The 22,527-nt window shown below is 37.4% G+C and overlaps 2 protein-coding genes across 3 annotated transcripts; one reads left to right on the top strand and one right to left on the bottom strand.

Moving 5' to 3' along the window:
- Nucleotides 1–1,914: 1,914 nt before the first annotated feature.
- Nucleotides 1,915–4,152, bottom strand: LOC130091365 (uncharacterized). Its single transcript, XM_056259201.1, has 6 exons — nucleotides 4,072–4,152; nucleotides 3,512–3,871; nucleotides 3,165–3,212; nucleotides 2,989–3,030; nucleotides 2,826–2,913; nucleotides 1,915–2,385 (listed from the first exon to the last, which is right to left on the bottom strand). The coding sequence occupies exons 1-6, from the start codon at nucleotides 4,100–4,102 to the stop codon at nucleotides 2,229–2,231; spliced, it is 726 nt and encodes a 241-aa protein (XP_056115176.1). The 5' UTR covers nucleotides 4,103–4,152; the 3' UTR covers nucleotides 1,915–2,228.
- A 755-nt stretch (nucleotides 4,153–4,907) lies between these two features.
- pomgnt1 (protein O-linked mannose N-acetylglucosaminyltransferase 1 (beta 1,2-)) lies at nucleotides 4,908–19,245 on the top strand. Of its 2 annotated transcripts, none has more exons than XM_056259170.1 (22): nucleotides 4,908–4,954; nucleotides 5,297–5,502; nucleotides 7,301–7,403; nucleotides 8,663–8,778; nucleotides 8,870–8,935; nucleotides 9,073–9,186; nucleotides 9,273–9,390; nucleotides 10,599–10,697; nucleotides 10,801–10,928; nucleotides 12,102–12,172; nucleotides 12,512–12,587; nucleotides 12,704–12,787; nucleotides 12,975–13,016; nucleotides 13,119–13,177; nucleotides 13,444–13,516; nucleotides 13,736–13,864; nucleotides 14,618–14,743; nucleotides 14,983–15,047; nucleotides 15,140–15,184; nucleotides 15,286–15,421; nucleotides 15,750–15,859; nucleotides 18,835–19,245. In XM_056259170.1, exons 2-22 carry the CDS (start codon nucleotides 5,383–5,385, stop codon nucleotides 18,914–18,916), a joined length of 1,962 nt encoding a protein of 653 aa, XP_056115145.1. In that variant the 5' UTR covers nucleotides 4,908–4,954; nucleotides 5,297–5,382; the 3' UTR covers nucleotides 18,917–19,245. The 2 variants fall into 2 exon arrangements, with proteins under 2 accessions (XP_056115145.1, XP_056115136.1); XM_056259161.1 differs by lacking the exon at nucleotides 4,908–4,954 and adding an exon at nucleotides 5,021–5,211.
- The last annotated feature ends 3,282 nt before the right edge of the window (nucleotides 19,246–22,527 follow it).

Raw genomic sequence — 22,527 nt, forward strand, 5'->3', positions numbered from 1 at the left:
AAGGTATTTTCCTGTTTCGTGTGCATTATTGTACATTGTCTATACAGAGAAATGATCAGCATTTGTAAAAGTGTCTAGAAGTTCTGAAATATCAATATATTGTTGTTAACGTTAAGGTTAAATTAGTTAACATTATAGCACATCAACCCCCAGTTTCATAGAAGGCTTAAGCTACAGTAGTCCCAAAATGCATGAACTGGTTTAACAGAAAGAATCTTGCACTGACATATCTTAAAATATGCCAGTGCCATTGTTTTGTCTCAAGCACATCAGTCATGTTTTTTTTCTAAGGAGTTTTTATAAAAGCTATACTTAGGCCTAATCCTGTTTTAATCTAAGCCCTGTCTGTAAAACCAGGCCTAGTTATAATGAACTGTAACATTGAACATTTTTCATTATCTTTATCATTGTCTTTGATTGAGCATTTATTATCTTGGTTAATGATCATTTAAAAATACACTATTGATAATTGTTAATTGATTTGGGGTGCGTTTCCCAAAAGCATCGTTGGCCAACTATGATCGCAATTTCCATTGAACTCTATTGGTAACGGTGGAACTTGCGACCATGGTTGGATTTGGGAAACACACCCCTGGATGGAGCCAGCATCTATAAATAGTTTGTTGAGTTAGCATCATCTACTGAGAAGCGAAGGGAAAAGTGCTCACCCCTGAAGTGCTGTCAGCTGTCAAGCCAGATCTCCAGACGGGCAGGGGGCATGTGTGAGTGAGAGGACAGACGGTTAGAGGTAGGGGGAGTAGGTATGAATTATTCTAAATAGCCACCCATACTGGGAGAGTCTTAATTTGGATACTAATCTCCCTACATACTGTACTGTCACATTAGGTTTAGTAGTGCATTCAGTCATGGCACCTCATGATGTTCTGTGCCAAGTTTGGATTTCTACAAGGAACTTAAAACAACACAATACAACTAGAAGCCTTAGGCTGTTAAAAGAAAAGAGTCCATTGGTTTCATACCATAAAACAGTCCTTAAGAGTCATTGTGTGCCATACGTTCCTTGTAGAAATTGTAAATACACTTCATTTATTCACTTTATTTCTGTTGACGTCCTATCTTTTAAAACACTTCCCAACCTCACACAGTTTAATCTGACCCCAATTTTACTCTTGTAACTCTACCGATTAGGCCAATTGTTACAACTTAAATGCCAGCTTTTATAGACTTGAAATCTAGTGCATGAGTATGGACTATATTTTTGGAGCCGCATTAATCACTGTCCAATTGTATTGTTTTAAGGAGTTTAGCCAAATATAATTTAAAAGTAAACTGTACAATTTGAGTTTACAAGACGTTGAGTTTGAGATGTTTAAAAATCTGAAAAGCATACATAAATTTGCTCAGTTATAGTCTAAAATGGCCATGTATGATCTTTGAACTGAGAACAGACTGACGTAGATATTAAAATACATTTATTTATAGTACAACTTCATGTAACACATTTTACAATAAAGTGCACTAAACAACATTTAACATTTAAAAATGCATTGATATCATACATGATAATTCACAAGATAAATAAGTATTTTGTTAGCATATTTTTTAATCGTACATAGGCTAGTACATTTTTAAAATGTATTTATTTAAAATAATATTCTTAAATTAACAATACGTTTAGAAATGCTTACACATTCTTGAAAGTGTATTGTACTATTATTAAATAGCTTACTGTAGGCTTACTAAAATGTCATTTTAAAATGTCAATCATAAAAGAATACTTTTAGTATACAGAAATTGACTTTTTATGACATTAAACAGTTTATCAAATGTCACAATGTCAACATTAAATACATTAGCATTTTCAGTCAATTTTTGATGCATGATTCATCTCTGTTATTCATTATGTATCTTTTTTATTTATTTAAATAAATGTGTTCTATGTCAACACTGCACTGTAAAATAACCATAATTCTACAAAAACATGTTCATCATCAGCTTGCCTGCCATCATTTGCAGAAGGTTTTATATGTTAAACCACTCAAAAATACAAATCAATAGTCATTTTGCAAATAAAAACAGCTGCTGTAATTATTCCTTAAAGACCTCTAACCCCATATCTAAAGCTTATGATAGCAATTATTCAACTGAAAACACTTCCATATATCATATCGGCCTCTTTATTCATCTGTCATTTTGCCCATGACTCACTTTATAAAGCACAGTGACTGTTTGTATCTGATAACATCCACATTTGGAGTGTGGAATGTTCATCTGCCAGGATTTTGTTGCTTGTCCAACAAATTTTCCATCTCCATCCAGGGAAGATCCCACTGGATTTCAGTCACGTCCTGCTTGGTTTTAGGCATTTCCTGTGGGACCCTTTCCCTTCTAAATGCCTTATTTGGACAGACGTGCAATTTCTCTCTGAAAAGCATGCATAAACATTGCAGATATTTGACACAGAGAGGAATGTGACACAGAAGTCTTCAATTAAATTAATATCATGCACTGATTAAAATAAACTACTGTAGCAATGATTTTTTTAATGTAAATTCGTCATACTAAGGTTCACAATGGCATGAGGTTGAATAAATATTGACACAATTTTTATTTTCTCGTTGAACTGTTCCCTTATGGGTGTATCGCCATTACTTTACCCGATCTCATGAGAAAACAACTATTTTACAAGTTGGTGATCCTGTATGAGTTCGTATGATTTGATTTGTATGAACACATTTGGGCATTGTGGGGGGTGGGGGTGGGGGGGGGGGGGGGGGGGGGATTGTACGAAAATGTAAGAATCACCACCAATTCGCCAAATAAGTTACAAATTGCCACAAGTGTGTTGGCATACTGTAGCCTACCTAAAACCTGGAAACAGCAACCAGAGCACAGGAAGAAGCACCAGAAGAACCAAGGTGATGCAGAGCCCCGACACCCAGACCAAAGTTCCTGCATTACAGAGTTTACAAGGATGGCTATAGCATAGAAACCCAAATTCAATCACAGATGTTCTGGATCTCATACCTGTATATGGCTTTTCATCATCTGAATCATCTGTGGAGTTCTCTTAAGACACAAAGTGACAGAACTGATAAAAGTTTGCACATGTATACACAGTGACTTAAAAGACATACAGACCTCATACAGACCTCACACATCTAACTGAAAGGTAGTTAACAGTATTGCAGTTACTGACTCACCTTTCATCACTGGACGAAGTGTGCTCATCAGGAGAATCACTGTACCATCTGGGAACAGAGATTAGGCCCATATATAAATATGCTTATATAAGTGTATTGCTTTACAATATAATGAAAGTATCATTTTATGATTTTAAATGAGCATTTTAAATCACAGTATTTCATACGATCAAAACACTTAGTGCCCTTTTTAAATTGACATTAAACTGTTTATAAAATGTCACAATGCGATGCGATTGTGATGATATATATATATATATATATATATATATGAGAGTGTGTTTGTGTTTGTGTGTGTGTGTGTGTATGTGTGTGTGTATCTTTATTATTGTCACTGATGTTCTTACAGACCACGTTGATGTTGATGATGTTGCTTGTCTTGTTTTCAGCAGTATTCTCACACCAGTAAAGTCCACTGTTCTTACTGTCAATGTCACTGAAATGACATTCTTCAGGCCTGTCTATAGATTCTGTGCCATTCAACTGCAAACATCCAGACCTCCTTTTAGCACCTTGACGCCTCCTCAGTATCCAGCCTGTTGAATTACCAGCATTCACTGAGCAGCGAAGGGTGAACTTTTCCCCCACGAGGTGTTGTCTGTTGTCAGGCCGGACCTCTAGAGAAGCGTGTGAGTGAGAATCTTTGACTGATTCATAGTGATTCACACTTTCAAATGCTCCATGTGTAAACAAGGAGGAAAGCAGCACTGAAAAGTTAATGCAACAACAATATGTTAACATGTTTCTCCATCTAAATGAGTGTATTGTATTGTATTGTAGATTTTATAAAACCAGGCTTAGAAGGATAAACATTGACAAAACAGGTCTGATTCTTGAGCAGTTAAACAATTGAGCAGGCAATTGTTAAAAAGAGTTCATACAAGAGTATTAAGAAGAAAAACCTCACCTAAGTAACCAGCAGCTGACAGAAGTCCCATGATTTCCTTTAGCGCTGGGTCTTTTTAAAGAGAAAAAGTGTGCAAGAAAGACATAATGACAGTGCAAAAACCAAGTGAACATTTAGAAACATTTATTTACCCCACCTTTTCCGCTTGCTAGATGATCTGATAAATCCGTTCACACAGTTTGTAAACTGGGAATTGGGCATTTCTTCTCTGCACATTAACCAGTGAAATTAGTAGCCTAATAGAAAAAGAAATACAACCTATTTGCACATCTGTTTGACCAAAATACTAAATAGACAAAAAATAATAATAAGGCAAGTTCAGCTGACACCCATAGCCTATTCACACTTGGCATGCCAATAATTCTCTAAATGAATATTTTTGTTATGCATTTTCAATAAGCGATTTTTTTTTCTTGCTTAGTAGGCTAAGTATTGTTTAGAATTTTGTCATTTGACATTTTACAAAGATATTTAAATATATATATTTTTAATTATTCAGTCTTTTCGTAACATAAAATAATAGATTTAATACATAAAAGGGCATGTTAGGTCCAACAGTGATTTTGAGTAGTCTATGTTCTTTAAATTGCAACTTAAAGAGAAACTACACTGCTTTCACCTCATTATTATAATTTCATTATTTTAATTTCATGTTTTTAAACATTTCATGGTTCTATCGTATTTTAGTTTTTATTGATTTTTAAAATAATTTGAACTGAACTTTTAACAGGACAAATAAGGGGCTTTTATTTTGAAAAGCGAACAAGTGGCGCTGTCCTGCATTCTAGCTTCACAATGCTTATTACCTGCATATGGCCAAATGTTACTAGACCCGACTAGAGAGGCGGGACGTCGTTTCCGTTCAACATAACATGCTGCTGAGGTAAATGGTCACTAGCATTTATTCTGTGAAGCGTTACTTACAATCAACAGAATTCCCAAAGCCAACAGAAATGGCTTTTTGAAAGAATTTCAGCTGTTGTGCTCAGATAGCCAGTGTTACCATCTGTTTGCAATAGTCGCTATTAATAATTCGGTATTCATATCATCAGCTCGTACACATGCAAGAAATGTTACAAATGCAGTTTAGCAGTGCTTTGTTAGCTGCTCATCAAGCATTTGTGGTATCCAACATTAGAGGTGTGTCTCCTGCATCATATTTTAACATTTGAGCAGTATTTATGTCCATAATTTATAACTGCTATGATTGCACCGTGCTGTGTAGATGAAGAAGACGTGATTGCAGGTGTTGTCGGATGCAGACAGGTGTTGTGATCAGGAGCAGTAGGCAGGACTGGACAGTGGACACCCATGGACACCTGGACACCCAATCCAAGAGCCAAACCCTTCATCCCCCGCCAGCAGCGCAGCCTCTACCTAACATGGAAATACAGACTCACCAACAAAAGAACAATGCGACGAATCTGCCAGGTCAGCATGTCACTTTATAAGATTATGCATAGTTGGCAAACTCTATCATATAACCTAAAGAGCAGGGTTTTTTTTTTTTTTTTTATAAATAAAAATATTTCATTGCTGTATTTGTCACAGTACACTGAATTTATTTTGAGTCTGCTTTCATAATTCACACACCTGTTGAAATGTCCTTTAAATTAGTTTTGTGCAAATGAATCAATTAAAAATATATTTACCAACTGAGTGATAACACACAACTGTTGGTCTGCAACGTCGCAATTACTGACAACATCATAAAGATTGTAGCAACAAATCCAGGAATGTCACTTTACCGGTCACTAATTACATTGCCACAATTAAAGTTTGGTTATCGGTTTATTTTGCAGTTAGCCTAACGTTATATAACGGTCACTTGTTATGGTTAGCTGGGCAGCACTTGATCCTGAGATGAAAGTACAGTAGGGTTAAAAAAAATTTTTAACATTGAAAACAATAAATATTTTGAATTAAAATGTATAAGATGTTTTTCTAGCTGAGGTCACTAATCAGAGCAAATTTGTGACACTGGACATGTGACCTTTGCACAAAAGGTCATGTTCTTGTTTCCTGTGAAGCACCAGATGCTCAGTGGAACATTTCAAATCATGCTTTACAACATGATCATCTGGATTTATTTTTGTGGTGTTCATGCAGCTCGAGAGTTCCTGTCATTATAAAAAATACTATAATTTTGATACTGTTTGTTTTGCAATTCATCTTGTACTTGAATTGTAATGCTGCCAATAAATTTTTTTATTAATTTACAAAAAGTGGTCTAAAGCCTGGAACACACCAAGCCGACGCCGACGAACTAGCGCCGATGAAAGCCGACTGTGTTGTCGCCTCTCGTCGGGGTAAAAAGCTGCACTTGAACACACCGAGAGAACTACAGCCGACTGTCAGCTAGAATGTGCGTTCTGCGCCTGCGTATAAATGAGACAACTGAACTGTCTATTTCTGCAGATATATTCGTCTATATTCGTCATTCAAAAAGGGGAAACCGACGCTGTCGGCTGCAGATACACAAACCATAAACAAAGCAGTGCGTGCTTACCGTTTTAAATATCAATCCTGCTAAACACTTTCTTTATTCCACTCCGCTCGTGTTAATATTGAAATATTCGCCAAGGAACACCCAGGTAAGATGACGTAACATAAGAACAGCCTTCTATCTGTAGAGTTTTGACTTCTTTGCTCGCTGTTTTGCTATTATTCTCGTGCATGACTCTTTCACTAAGCTGAACAGCCAATCAGAGTTCCCTCTTTCACCGACGGCCCGACGCCGATTCAACATGTCGAATCGGCCGAAACAAAGCCGACGGGGACCAATTTCAGCCGACGGCACGGAACCGTGCGGAACACACCGAGGAAACTCAGTCGGCCGACGCACAAAAACTGCCCGACGGCCGACCGTCGGCTTGGTGTGTTCCAGGCTTAAGATGTTTGGACCCCACTGTATGTCATTTCAATTAGCACAGTTTTTATGTTTGTGTGTGTGTGTACCTGCTTAAAAATATTTTAGAGAGAAAAAAGGTACCCATAAGTAAGCTAAATCTGACACAACCTCCTTTTGGAGATGTCATCATTTGGAAAAATGTATACATTTGTAAAAAAAAAATAAAGATTTTTTTTTAAATTGTAAAAATACAGAAAGTGGTTTGCTAGGGTTCAATATAGCATTTATAATTAGCTGTACATAAAAGCAAAATAAGTCTATGGAAAGTTCCCATTTAGATAGCGACGTAAGTGTGTGTGTGTGTGTGTGTAATTGCAGGCCAGTGCTGTCCTGTTTCTACTGATCACAGTGATTGTGAATATCAAACTCATTCTTGACACAAGGAGAGTTGCCAGTGAGGAGGATGCTGTTCAAGAATATGGTAATGTTGAAAACTGTCTTTTTGAACACTAAATGTTTTGTAAGGGGTATACAGTCAAAGACCCAGAACCAGATATGAAGAATGAAGACCCGGAGTCAGAATTATAAAAAATTAAAGAAAAGTTTTACTGAAGATAGTTTGCATTTTCATCAGCAGAAGTCAGCTTCAAGACTCACACAGGAGTTCGTAGGCCGCCCCGCTTACAGTTACAAAGATCACAGCAGTTATACCATTTCCAAGGTCTAAGCTACGTCATTGCTTACAGGTTGAATGATTCTCATTGGCTAAGAAACATTAAGAGCCTAAACAATTTAACACATGTGAGGAGATAGGGGTGCCTATCGCCATTAGTCAAGATAGTTGTCGTCCACTCATTAGATTTAGGTCTGTGGTGGCCTCGCAGGTTTGAGAAGGGCGCCGGGTTGTCTGGTCCGAACGTCCAGAACCTACATAGAATGTCATACGCACACACACACAAATAACAGACACTAGCAAATAACAGCTCCCATCAAGGCTGAAGAGAGTCTGAGCTCCTTATTATCAGTTAAGTATACCAAAACATAATGCTAAAACCTTCACTCGTTTGGGAGAAAAACAGATAACTGGCATTTACTCCCAAGGAAGGAAATATACTGGAAAGAATACATTTTAATACAACAATTAAAGTTTGATAGTAACGCTCAATATAGCTTGACCATATGTCCAGCAAAGGATCATATGTGTCCACGCTGCCTTTAGGACCCTCTAACCTTTCTACTGATCCCAGAGAAAGAGACAAACGGCCTTGTGGGTTACGGGGCCTTCGTGTCCTGCGTGTACTACGTGCAATCTAAAAGTAAGATTGGAATGCACCTAAAAGAAACTGGTTACTTGCATCCATGCATTTAAGAAAATATAATTTCACAAGCACAAGAATATAAAAATTATTATGTGATAATGAATATATTTGATTATTGATTTTTATAAAGGAAGTATATAACCATTCAAAATGATATATGATTATATATGTATTTGAAGAGGCAAGGGATTTTGACCAACCCTTCAGTTTAATGATACCTGATTGGCCAATTCCCATGTTAGAAATATTAAGTATTCTTATTACTTGAGTGGAATTATTTCAGAATATGTGGATCAAATCTTTTTTTTAACCTCTTTATTTATTTTTAACTTGGCGTTTACACTATTTCCGTTCTGAATTAGTAATTAGTTTTGAATTATTCCTTCTTTTTTTTTTTTGCTATCATTGAACATTTTCTCAGATGATGCCCTGCCTAACATGGAAACCCCACGCAGGCCAGCCAGTGGGAGGAAGGTTTTGGATATTGAGGTGTACTCTAGTCGCTCTAAAGTGTATGTGGCAGTGGATGGCACCACTGTAAGTGATTCTAAACCTGTTTTATGATATAACACATTTGCCACACTGTTACCAGATAAAGATATCTACAATATTTGATGTGTTTTTGCAGGTGCTGGAGGATGAGATGAGGGAGCAGGGCAGAGGCATACATGTTATAGTTTTAAATCAGGCCACTGTAAGCACACAGTCACACCTCATAATCTACTGTATCTTCTTGTATTATTACTATCATTTTTACGATGTCCACTCCATCATTATTTCGATTATTTCTAAGATTGTATAATTAAATGTTGCTGTATCGTCTTCCTTTAGGGTCATGTTATGGCCAAAAGAGTGTTTGATACTTATTCTCCCCATGAGGATGAAGCCATGATCCTCTTCCTCAACATGGTCACACGTGGCAGAATCCTCATCTTCACTATTAAGGTTAAAGAAATGCCTCTCCCATCCACTTTCTTGATTGTAAATTTGTGTTGTTTGTCTGTAAGTGCACTTCTTATTGGCCTCTTCAGGATGAGGGGACTTTCCACTTGAAGGATTCTGCGAAGAATCTTCTCAAAGGTTTGGGAAGTCAGGCAGCAGTTACCTTAGGCTGGAGGGATATGTGGACTCAGGTTGTGAAGAAGGGAGGTAAGGTCAATGCTTTTTGTCTTTTCACTCTATTATACTAGGTATGTTTGTTTATTGTATCTCATGACTAATTAGTTTTCTTCTGTGATGTTATATAATGTGCAGTGCTTATTTCATTTTCAGTTTACGCTCATTCGTGTATCATGGCTTTAAAACATTTAAATAGAAACATCAAATATTCTAGTAGAAAATGTGTATAATGTAGTTGTTAATATTACTCCTGACCAGGTCTGATTTCTGAGAGACGCACAGACGGCAACACGGCTATTTCATTTGCGAACATTGTGCTCATTTAATTCATAGACTTTACACTCATTTACTACACACACTCATTGTGTAGTGATTTTAGAGTTTTGATATAAAGTTAAGTCCTGAAACGCTTCTGATCACCTGATTGGTTCACTTAAAGCCGATTGGTTGTCCAATCGTTCTGTTTGTTCTATCATATTTATTCCTGACTTTGAATCGGATCAGTTCATTGTAGCCCTCCACCTTCCCCAGCACCACCTGCCTGGATCTGCTCGGGGGGGGGGGTTCTCCCTGTTTTCTTGCAGCAGCCTGAATTCAATTGACTGTTTTCATGTGCATTTTTAGACGTATCCTCACTCATCCAGCAGCAACGTAGCAAATCAAGTCCACCAAGACCATGCCTATGTACATTCCATGTTTATTAATAAATGCTGGTTAAATTCCTTGTCATGATTGAAATATAGCTATAATATTGTGCTATCCCCTGACTTGCTTTTTATCCAGCTAACACGCGGAGTGACTGTCTGGAGACTATTTTCATTCTCTGTAAAATTTGTGATTTGTTTTGAAGCCATTATCCGTGCCTTTCTGAATAAGGCATTAAAGGGATACTCCACCCGGAAATTCTGTCATCATTTACTCACCCTCAAGTTGTTGCAAACCTGTATGAGTTTCTTTCTTCTGCTGAACACAAAGGACGATATTTTGAAGAACGATTGGAACTTTGGTACCCATGACTTCCATAGTATTTGTTTTTTCTACTATGGAAGTCAATGGTGCCAAACAACTGTTTGGTTCCAATCGTTCTTCAAAATATCTTCCTTTGTGTTCAGCAGAAGAAAGAAACTCATACAGGTTTCCAACAATTTGAGGGTGAGTAAATGATGACAGAATTTTCATTTTTGGGTGGAGTATCCCTTTAAGCTTCAGGCTCATCCCTATACTGTTTATTTTCTCAGGTCAAGTTTATGGGGAGAAGCACTCCAAGTCTCCTGCTCTGTCCACATGGGGTGATCCTGTGCTGCTGAAGACTGAGGTCCAGCTGACAGCTTCTGAAGGTATTTTTGCCGTTATTATGAGTGTAGATTATGTTGGATTAAATGATGCAATTACGTTATGGGTTATATCAGAGTTGTTTGTTTATGTCATGATTTATTTTAGAGGCTGAGTGCCCTTGGGCAGACACAGAGCTGAACCGCCGGAGGAAACTTTTCTGCAGTAAAGTGGAAGGATATGGGAGCATTTGTAGTTGCAAAGATCCAGCCCCTATAGAGTTTAATCCTGACCCAGTAAGACACACATCATGTGACCTAAAATACCTTTATACACTACCGTTCAAAAGTTTGTGGTCAGTAAATCTTTATCCCCCAGTTTCACAGACAATGCTTAAGCCTAGTCCTGGAGTAAAATGCATGTTTGAGCTGTTTTAACTGAAAGCAACTTCCATTGTTTTGTTGAGGATGTCAAGATGCACAGCAGTAATGTTTTTTTTTCTTCTAAGGCCCGTTTAAAAAGCTACTTAAATGTCCTAATTGAACTAAGGCCTAATCCTTGCTTAATATAAGCCCCATCTGTAAAACCAGGCCTATTACTTCTATTGCATTATTTAAATTGATCAAATGCGTCATTGTTACAAATACAAACATTTCTATTATAATGCTGTTTTTTGAACTTCAGAAACCTGAAAAAATGTATCACGGTTTTTACAAAAATATTAAGCTGCATGAAAATCTTTCTTGAACATCGAATCCGCATTCCGCATATTAGAATGATTTCGAAGGATCATGTGACACTAAAGACTGGAGTAATGGCTACTGAAAATTGAGCTTTGCCATAATAGATGTAAATTGCTTTTAAAAATATAAAACTGTTATTTTAAAATTGTAATAATATTTCATATTAATGCTGTTTTTACTGTATTTATCAAATAAATGCAGCCTTGATGAGCAAAACAATCTTTCAGTAACATAAAATCTTACTGACCTCAAACTTTTGAACAGTAGTATATCTTAAGGTTGGATCAATACCAAAATCACAGTCAGTGGAACATGAATTTTTTTTTTTTTTTTTTTTTTTTTAAAGAAGATATTTCATACTTGAAAAATACTTAAAGGATAATGAAATTCCAAATACAGAGAGTGGTACATTCATCAGAGTCAGATGCTGATATTTTACAATGATAAACTTTTGGTACCATGATGTTTTCTTTATCTATGGTATCAGAAACGTCACACAACAAAATGCATGATACCAAGACAGACTCTACAAGGTTTCTCTACAAGTTTCCTTGTTTACTGTTTTTTTTTTTTTTTTCAAACAAGTGTTTAAACTTTCACTTGTAAGTGGTTGTTATACCCTTCATCCTGAGATAACTTTACCTTTTATATAAGCATTTAGACAGCAGAACAAAGTCTTTGTCTTAAATCTGTGTTGTTGACTAAACCTTTCCATGTCCTGTCTAGCTGCCTAACAACAATGTCTACAGCATCCCAGTAGCTGTTATAGCTGGAAATAGACCAAACTATCTCTATAGGTTAGTAAACTTAGATTGCTTTGTACTTTACCACACTACCAAATCACCTCATGGATGTATTAGTTAAATTTGTGCACATATTAATACACACACAAACACAAACATCACGGTTTCCACAAAATTCTTAAGCAGCACTAGTGTTTGCAACATTGATGAAAAGAAATGTTTCTTGAGCACCAGATGAGCATATTAGATATTTCTGAAAGATCATGTGGCATGATCTCACATAAAAATATTTTTTGTCTATGCTGTTTTGGTTTGGCTTCAGTAGAGAAATCAGAAACCCTGTATATAAGAAAGCATACCAGACTGATGTATAAGCCATGTTTGTTTCTCTAGAATGCTGCGCTCTCTTCTTTCCTCCCATGGTGTCAATCCACAAATGATCACTGTTTTCATCGATGGATACTATGAGGTGCCATCTCCTTTTCCTTTTTTGTTCTCTTCTTCAATGCATTCTTTTTTTCTTCTTCATTTTTGTAAGACGATTCATACATGTATACAGAATTAACAAAAACATTTTCTGCTTAGGAACCTATGGATGTGGTGGATCTCTTCGGTCTTAAAGGAGTTCAGCATACCCCTATCAGTATTAAGAACGCTAGAGTGTCACAGGTGATGCATTTCTTGGCTGTTTTTTTTTTTTCTTTGAAAGATGAATAAAACAAAAAAAAGTCACTTGACATAATGGCCAGTTACAGCTGATTGCTGTGGGCTCAGTTTCAGTGTCAAAGTATTTAGTGTCGAAGCATGTGAATGACCATAAGATGGTACTAATGTTCTCAAGTTCCTTTTGTCTCAGCACTACAAAGCCAGCTTGACTGCAACCTTTAATCTGCATCCAGTAAGTAAATGTTCACCTGCCTTAGAATTTGTCTACAGTTACATTGTAAAACAGCTTGCAAGTGTCTGACTTTGGGGGGGGGGGGGTGAAATTATGTTTTAGGATGCAGATTTTGCCATTGTCCTGGAGGAGGACCTGGACATTTCCATAGATTTTTTCAGGTATGGATGTTGAATATAATATAATATAATATAAAAATAATATATTATACAATAATATACAATTTTACTGAATTACACATGTAATACTAAACGATATTCACTAGATGGCAGCAGACATATATTATTTATCACAGGCTTGTTTAGAAATGTATGAGTGCAGAATCATCTCAGTTAATCTTAACAGAAAAGATTGAATAACATTTGACAGATCATCTCTAAATATCTTTACATGTTTGATTTATTTCTTCTCCCACATTTGTCTCTAGCTTTCTCAGTCAGACCATCCATTTGTTGCGTGAGGATGACAGTCTGTACTGTATCTCAGCGTGGAATGACCAAGTGAGTGGAAAAAAAGAGTTTCTTTTCATTTTGTTCATGACTTGGAAATAGGCTGTTTACTTTGATAACATCTCGGGAGTGAATGTTGCCATATGCTCTTTCTGTTGGTATATTTTTCTTTTGCTAAACAGTGGTTGGTGTATCCTCAGCCTAAATTTCTCTAAGTCTTGAAAGGCCTTCAAGCAGTGCGCTTGACCATGCTGCTGTTCTGTTTTGTAGGGCTACGAGCACACGGCAGAGGACCCATCTTTGTTGTACAGAGTGGAAAGTATGCCTGGCCTTGGCTGGGTGCTTAAAAAAAGCCTTTACAAGGATGAACTGGAGCCCAAATGGCCAACTCCAGAGAAGGTGAAGCCGCTAATATCCACATTTAGCCTATAAATTATGTCTAAATAGGACACATTTATAGATTTACAGTTTACATGCAAAACCCCTCAAAAGTGATGTCTCATTTGGCGCAATTTTCCACTCCATTTGCATGCATGAGAAAACTTCTAACAGTGATTATTCCTTCTTTCACCAGTGGGAAATGCTGCTCTCACTATGGAATTTAGCATTTTGTTCTCTGATTTGAATAACATTGCTAACCTTTGAAGAGTCAGTCTGGTGTGTAATGTATAGTGTCTAGAAACGACCAGAAAATCTATTTATTTTAATTGCAACATATAGTGCCTTCATTTTGAAACTATGAGAAGAAAATTGGCAGTTTTGCATATACTGTTCTACATGCACTACCATTCAAAAGTTTGGGGTCTGTAAGATTTTTTTGTTTTTGATAGAAGTATCTTATCTTAATTTGGTGCTCAAGAAAAAAATCTAATTATCAATGTTGGAAACAAATAGTTGCAGTTGCTGCTTAATAATTTTGTGGAAACTGATTTTTTTTTTTTTAAGGAATCTTGTGTACCATTATAAATGTCTTTACTGTCACTTTTGATCAATTTGGTGTGTCTGCAGAATAAAATTATTAATTTGTTTCAAGAAAAAGAAAATACTGACATCAAACTTTTGAACAGGAGTGCATCATCTAAATATATTAAACCTGCCACTGGTATCTTTTTGTTTTGTTTTTCTTCTATTCGTATTGTCGCCATCCCTTAGCTATGGGACTGGGACATGTGGATGCGGATGCCAGAACAGAGGAAGGGGAGAGAGTGTGTCATTCCTGATGTCTCCCGCTCTTATCACTTTGGCATCATTGGCTTAAATATGAATGGTTACTTCCATGTAAGTGAGATGGTTATACTGACGATTATGTTAATTTCTGTTGTTTACTTGTTAGTTTACTTGCAACAGTTCTATTATTATCTTAATTATTTTATTGACTAAGAATATTTTTCAACGGAGAACTGAATCTAGGACTCTGTGAATCCAGTGATACAGTGTTTATTTCAAATGTAAAATATTATAAATAGACAATGTTTTATATACAATTTGAATTCAATGAAATGCATGTTTCTCTACAGGAAGTTTACTTTAAAAAGCACAAGTTCAACACTATTCCGAATGTTCAGATGAAAAATGTAGATAGGTATGTATTGTTCCTGCTGTTTCTATATTGGCCACTTTGTCTATTATTTATATCATGTTCAATATTTTTTTATAATCTCTCCATTTTTACAGCTTGAAGAAAGATGCTTATGAGATTGAAATCCAAAACCTACTCCGGTAATTTTATCTGAAGATCCTAGTCCTTCATTGCAGAGTTAATGTAACACCATAAAATGGCAACATTACCACATCTACAGTAATCATTTGTGTGTCTGCAGTGAGGCTGAGGTTCTGGACCACAGTAAAAACCCATGTGAAGACTCATTTATCCCAGACACTGAGGGAAAGACCTTTGTAATGTTCATCAAAATGGAGCAAGAGACAGATACAAACACCTGGACAGAACTGGCAAAAGTATGTTGAATTTAGTTGAGGATGCTTTGTGAATATTCTTGGTTTAAATATAAATATATAATAAATATATAAAGGAGATTTAGTTTGAGCATCTCAAAGAACAAATGGCTGCATTTCTGAGCAGGTTAGCCACTATTTACCCTGCATTTATTGTTCGGTGGGTTGCAATGAATCTGTTGAATGAGATCTGTGGCCTCTTTATATGTTGAAGAGACTGCAAGGGTAGATAAATGGCTAAGAGACACTGAGAAATATAAGGGGATAGATATATAAATACTGAGGTGAGAGTAGTATTAGGTTATGGCCTCATTTTGTTTATTGCCTATAGTGCCTGCACGTGTGGGACCTGGATGTACGAGGTTATCACAAAGGACTCTGGAGGCTCTTCAGAAAGAAGAACCATGTCCTGGTAGTTGCTGTTCCAATCTCCCCGTACTCGTGAGTATACATTTAACAATTGATTTATCTAATTTCCAAGCACTGGAACACAATGTTTTTTTATATCTGATACTGCTTTATATTAGAAATGTTCTATCAAAAATACAACATTACATCAATGAAACCAAAAACACAAGACAAAGTATAGGATGAACCATCTTATACCGCTAGCTTCACTGGATTTTTGGCTCATTCTTCCTGGCAGATTTGTTTCAGGTTGTTCAGTTTAGTCCGATTCAGGTGTGTGCCCCAAAAGTGTCACACATTCTCAGTTGGATTTAGGTTTAGACTTTTTGTTCTTAATTGTTGTTTCCAAGCCTTTTTTTTTTCTTTCTATAATCTCAGCAATTCGTGTCACAGTTATTTGTCGCCTTTATTTATATAGTGCTTTATACAATACAGATTGTTTCAAAGTAGCTTTACAGTGAGAACAGGAAAACTATGCATTTCGGCTGTTGTTCAGGTGAAGTCAGTTCATTGTTGTTTCAGTTCCGTTGTAAAGATAATCAATTATTGAATTAGTTCATTTCATCTATAAAGCAAAAAAAAAAAAATATGTCATCGTCCAGCTCAGTTCAGTTCTCATACAACAGCATCCGTACAGTCCGATCAATAATATTGTTGAATATTAAGTGTCCCAAACTAAGCAAGCAAGCAAGAGGCGACAGTGGCAAGGAACCCAAACTCCATCAGGTGACAGAATGGAAGAAAAAAAACCTTGGGAGAAACCAGGCTCAGTCAGAGGGCCACTTCTCCTCTGGGACAATGAATAAACACTGTGTCATTATGATTCAGGCTGCATCACAAGTCAGAGTTCAGGGGCCGGTTGCACCAGCTGTGCGTAAGTTACAACTTAGCCTAGTTTTGACATAAATGGGCACTAAGTTACAACTTACTCACTACTAAATATTTTTTACGTTGCACCATTAAACTTAGTTTAAACGCAACTCTACGTTCCAACTAAATATTTACGGCAGCTTCCGATCAGGAGTAACGGTTGGAATAAAATATCAGACAGACTGAACTGCATCAATAAGCTCTTCTTTTACCTGACAGACTTCAATTCTTTAGACATATATGATAATGCTGACATTTATACTCTCCTACATTTTAAGAGAGAGAACATTATGTGAAAAGATTACTTTGTTAGCTAGCCTGGCAAGCCAGACCTACATCAAGATGTTAGGTCTGGGAACTCACAATTGGCATACCTCAATCCAAGGGGCGGGATAAACGGTTGTCTTTCAATATTCCTCGGCACGCAATAGGATAGCGCTACAACCAACCAGAGCAACGAACGGCTGTGGCCGAGTGAGTCCCATGCGTTTTTCCACCAGTGAACCAGCTAGTTGGTATATTAAACTTTTGCCGTATACGGTCGTCAAAACTCTGAACACATCTTCCTTTTTTAGGAATGACTTAAGTGACGTTCTCTTAACTCCAAGTCATCCAGAGTCGCGGGCAAAGCCGATTCGAAAGACCGCTGTTCGCCAGCAGCATCTTCTTTGTTTTCAAGCAGAGGGAAATCACGCGGAACCGTCATAACTCTGCCGTCATTATGTTAAGCCCGCCCACCAACTCTACACGATCTGATTGGCCGGACCGGTTTTTGGTTTTTCCAGCTCAAAAGTCTATGGAGAGTTGCTAGGCCCTGTCCCAAATGGCACACTTCATGTGCACTTTCGGTCTTGTGGACTTACAATGGCTGCCGCGTGCGCGTGTCCGTTAAGTCTGTGAGCCCGCAGTGTGTCCCATTTGTCATTTTTAGATCTCAGAATGGTGCTCGCGAGCGCCCCCTCTGCGGTCGATTTGCGCCCTTGATGCGCACTTTTGCCGAGCCCACGCTGATGCGGACTCCACAGCAGACTTCTTCCCGACATTCAAAGCGGCGTTACGTCGCGAAAGTGCGGACTCAGAGGAAGACCGAGAGTGCTTAGGGTTCCATTTGGGACAGGGCATAGACCACACTTTGCTGCAAAATAATTTTTGCTGCCGCTAGGGTGCGTCTAGATTTCTAGGCTATTTGTTAGCAGCTCTTTAACATGAACCCGTCCTAAACAGCGCCGCTGTGTGCATTGGTCCATGTTGTGCATGTCAAATATCAGTCATAATCAATAAACGTAATTTCTTGTTTTTTGTATTTATTTATTGATCCTTATTAATTTAATTTCAAATACAGTTTCTGAATGTTATTTATATATAAAAATACTTATGTTATTCATGATCAAGTATCGTATTAAATGGAAACTTATTTTTACCGTTAGTAACGTGAGGCAAAAGAAGTTAGAATGAAGGATAAACTGAAATGCACGGCCTTTCAACACAACTTCTGCTCACGTAGTTGAAGGCTGCTATTGGTTCATCGAGGCTAAACGTCATATTATGCGACTACGCATTACTTTACGGAGAGTTTACGACCTACTAGCTATGTTCTACCTTACGAACAAATGGTGCAACGGAATAAAGTACAGAGTTAGTTACAAACTAGCTAGTAGTCACTAAGCCTCTAGTGTGGACTTTACGTTACAATTTAAGAAAGAACTTACGAACGGCTGGTGCAACCCTACCCAGATCGGGATCGGGAGCCTTAATTTCAAATATTCATCCAGTTCCTTTTGCTTGAAGACCTTTACTGTTATTAACAATACTTAACTTAATACATGTCAGATAAAAAACTATGTCAGTTTCAGGGGTTAGAAAAAAAATCATTGTAGGATGTGTAATTCAGTAAATTGAATTACATATTATAAACTATTTTATATTATATGATATTAATTATAGCACAATTAAAAGCACTCTTAAAAGGAATAAAAGCAAAACATATGGTTAGTAATAGCTGAATATTGTTATACCTTATTATTATACTTATGTATTGTATTTTATGACCTTCTTACTATATTTTACTTCATATAAAATGTGTGCATGCATGTTTTTAACTTTCTGTGCGTGACCTTCACTGCATCTTTTCCCCCCAGTGTTAAGAAGCCCAATAATGTCACTCCCATTCACCTGGAGCCAGCACCTAAAGAGGAGGGACCTCCTGTGGAACAGATTTAAAACACTGCTAATCCCACCCAAAGGGCCTTTCCTAACCACTAACAGACAAAGGCCTATGTCAGGCCGATAATGGGCCTTATGTTACTCTCTAAGGCTATTGCAAGACACAGTATTGGATGAACCATCCTCTGCTGGTAGCCTCTAGGAACTACAGGCTCTTTGAAACTAGAACAATATGAGTGTGGATTTCTAAAAACAGTGTGTGACGTGACCTTCTCTTGTTGTTGGTATGTATTTTGCATTGGGAGCATTTCCTGAGGTCATGAAATTTCATATGAGTTTATGCTGGAAGGTTTGACTTTAGTAAAGAATTGATAGATGTTTTAAAGTATTACCAGTGCTGGTTTGAGTTCCTGAATGTGACAGCAGATTACTTCAAATCAGGATGCTGCAAAAAGGGATTAAGAGGATATGGGATATGGCAGACGTAACTTTTTTTTTTTTTAACACTGAGTGCTTTGGGCCGTCCTGCACATACGTTTTAACATATGTCTATTTATTTTGTCAATATCAAGATAACTGCAGGTTTATTTTTACCTAATGAATTCACTTTTACACAAGAAAAATGCATTAAGAAACAAAAGGCTTACATTTGTTTACAAATGAGCTATGTACAGACATATATATGTACAGACATATATATTTTTAGAACAAAAGATTATGATCATATTTTTATTAGTTTGAGTTTTTTAGTGGCTGAAAACATACAAGAAGTATCCCTGTACAACACATAATGACCTTTATTGGACTGCACAGTCTGAAAGTTTTTAAACTATATGATTTTATTTTTATTTTTTATGTTGTGCTAAAATGTCTTTCCAGCAAGATTTAAGAATCCTATTTCGCAGAGAATGATAGTTGATGCTGCTTAGGTGAGATCTTTGTGTCACAGCCACTAAAGAGCCTTATGAGCAGAGTGGAGGTTTAACACTTGAAATCAATGCAATCTCAGTTGCATCATAGATCTACCCTGTGTTAACGTGAGTTTCTGTAAGTGAAGATGTGGTGAAAAATTGATTTCTCATGCAATAATGTCCAAATCATTTCATGGAGGAGATTTCAGATTAGATTGCTGTGGGTTTCAGTGATCAGTGCTAAAATCACTACAGATATTTTATTTGTGATGCCACTTAACATTTTTATAATATCTGGAACATGTGCAATACCATAATAGAAATGTTTGTCATCTCAACATATTATTGTGTACTCAAGTTTGCAGAGGTTGTGTCTAATATGTCAGATTCTCCAACAGTTTTGTATTTTAAGTAGTTAAAATTGATTGGTTTTCTTGTATAAAATAAAACTGTTTTCATACCTTTTTTTCCCTCTGTCCATTTTATTATTTCCTTCGTTGTCTTTCTTAAATTTGTATTAAGTTTTGCTGTAGCTATTTGTTTTCTTAATGTTTGCAGGATTCATAGTAAGGCCTGTTACTTTAATGATTTTTTTAATCATGACATAAATTGAAATGAGATCTAATAATTATAATTGTAATGTTTTTTATAATGTGGCAAGCAGTGGTTCTCAACCTCAGAACAGTGGAGAGTCTGCTGGCAAATCAGAGCAAGACAGAGCTCGTAATAAAACGAGAAACAACATTGGCTTGGCTTTTCCCATATGGCGAGAAATTAGGGATTAGAAATGTTATAAAAGTGACGTGGTCATTCAACATGTGAGTAATGTATTTTCTGTTTTAGATACATTTCTGTTTTTAACAAATTTTTAATTGACTTTTTAACAGAAAAATTATCCTGCTCTCTAACAGGATTCATTGTAAAGCAGTATCTATTAAAGGGCACCTATTATGCAAAATTCACTTTTACAACATGTCGTTTAAACATAAATGTGTGTACACAATCACCCTATAATGGTAAAAATCCACCCAGTGCTTTTTTTTAATCCCCATAAATCATAAGCAGTGTCTCAGAACCATAGACAGTAAAATAAATGGACACAGCGACCCCATAGATTTCAACTGAGAATCTGGGCTTCAATAGGCTTCATGCACAGCTTCACTACTTCCTGAACTTCAGCCAGCCCTTTGTTTCCTGTCTGTCATTATTGGACAAACTGATTAATTCAGGTGTGCCTGCGGCCTCAGTAACAATAATCAGGCACACCTGGATTAATCAGTTTGTCCAATAATGACAGACAGGAAACAAAGGGCTGGCTGAAGTTTAGGAAGTAGTGAAGCTGTGCATAAAGCCTATTGAAGCCCATTAGAAGCACTCACTTCCTGATGGCTGAGCGTACTGCGCAGGCTCAAACTGAGCTTGATGACGTAGATGTGACGTGAGCAACCGTTCTGACAGTTGTAAGTCAGTGATGGTCTGCTACAATGGCTGGCGGCCCCCAAGCAAAGCTTCAGTTTCCGGCTGGTGGATTACCTCCTTACTCAGAGAACCAGAGCCATAGAGAGAAAGAGTTGCGACCACTGATCTATATACACTCACCGGCCACTTTATTAGGTACCCCATGCTAGTAACGGGTTGGACCCCCTTTTGCCTTCAGAACTGCCTCAATTCTTCGTGGCATAGATTCAACAAGGTGCTGGAAGCATTCCTCAGGGAGTTTGGTCCATATTGACATGATGGCATCACACAGTTGCCGCAGATTTGTCGGCTGCACATCCATGATGCGAATCTCCCGTTCCACCACATCCCAAAGATGCTCTATTGGGTTGAGATCAGGTGACTGTGGAGGCCATTTTAGTACAGTGAACTCATTGTCATGTTCAAGAAACCAATTTGAAATGATTAGAGCTTTGTGACATGGTGGAAGTAGCCATCAGAGGATGGGTACATGGTGGCCATAAAGGGATGGACATGGTCAGAAACAATGCTCAGGTAGGCCGTGGCATTTAAACGATGCCCAATTGGCACTAAGGGGCCTAAAGTGTGCCAGGAAAACATCCCCCACACCATTACACCACCACCACCAGCCTGCACAGTGGTAACAAGGCATGATGGTTCCATGTTCTCATTCTGTTTACGCCAAATTCTGACTCTAACATCTGAATGTCTCAACAGAAATCGAGACTCATCAGACCAGGCAACATTTTTCCAGTCTTCAACTGTTCAATTTTGGTGAGCTCTTGCAAATTGTAGCCTCTTTTTCCTATTTGTAGTGGAGATGAGTGGTACCCGGTGGAGTCTTCTGCTGTTGTAGCCCATCTGCCTCAAGGTTGTGCGTGTTGTGGCTTCACAAATGCTTTGCTGCATACCTCGGTTGTAACGAGTGGTTATTTCAGTCACTGTTGCCCTTCTATCAGCTCGAACCAGTCTGGCCATTCTCCTCTGACCTCTGGCATCAACAAGGCATTTCCGCCCACAGAACTGCCGCTCACTGGATGTTTTTTCTTTTTCGGACCATTCTCTGTAAACCCTAGAGATGGTTGTGCGTGAAAATCCCAGTAGATTAGCAGTTTCTGAAATACTCAGACCAGCCCTTCTGGCACCAACAATCATGCCACGTTCAAAGTCACTCAAATCACCTTTCTTCCCCATACTGATGCTCGGTTTGAACTGCAGGAGATTGTCTTGACCATGTCTACATGCCTAAATGCACGTAGTTGCCGCCATGTGATTGGCTGCTTAGAAATTAAGTGTTAA

This window comes from Rhinichthys klamathensis, unplaced genomic scaffold, assembly GCF_029890125.1.
Source record: "Rhinichthys klamathensis goyatoka isolate OS25496 unplaced genomic scaffold, OSU_Roscu_1.1 h1tg000007l_1, whole genome shotgun sequence".
Taxonomy (NCBI): domain Eukaryota; kingdom Metazoa; phylum Chordata; class Actinopteri; order Cypriniformes; family Leuciscidae; genus Rhinichthys; species Rhinichthys klamathensis.

Coding starts and splice junctions, on each gene's coding strand:
- LOC130091365 (XM_056259201.1), bottom strand. CDS start 4,102: ATGGGACTTCTGTCAGCTGCTGGTTACTTAG. Junction 3,872..4,071: donor GTCAGCTGCTGGTTACTTAG/GTGAGGTTTTTC, acceptor TTAACTTTTCAG/TGCTGCTTTCCTCCTTGTTT. Junction 2,386..2,825: donor TTGCTGTTTCCAGGTTTTAG/GTAGGCTACAGT, acceptor CATGCTTTTCAG/AGAGAAATTGCACGTCTGTC.
- pomgnt1 (XM_056259170.1), top strand. CDS start 5,383: ATGGACACCTGGACACCCAATCCAAGAGCCAAACCCTTCATCCCCCGC. Junction 8,779..8,869: donor TGGCAGTGGATGGCACCACT/GTAAGTGATTCT, acceptor GTGTTTTTGCAG/GTGCTGGAGGATGAGATGAG. Junction 9,187..9,272: donor TCCTCATCTTCACTATTAAG/GTTAAAGAAATG, acceptor TGGCCTCTTCAG/GATGAGGGGACTTTCCACTT.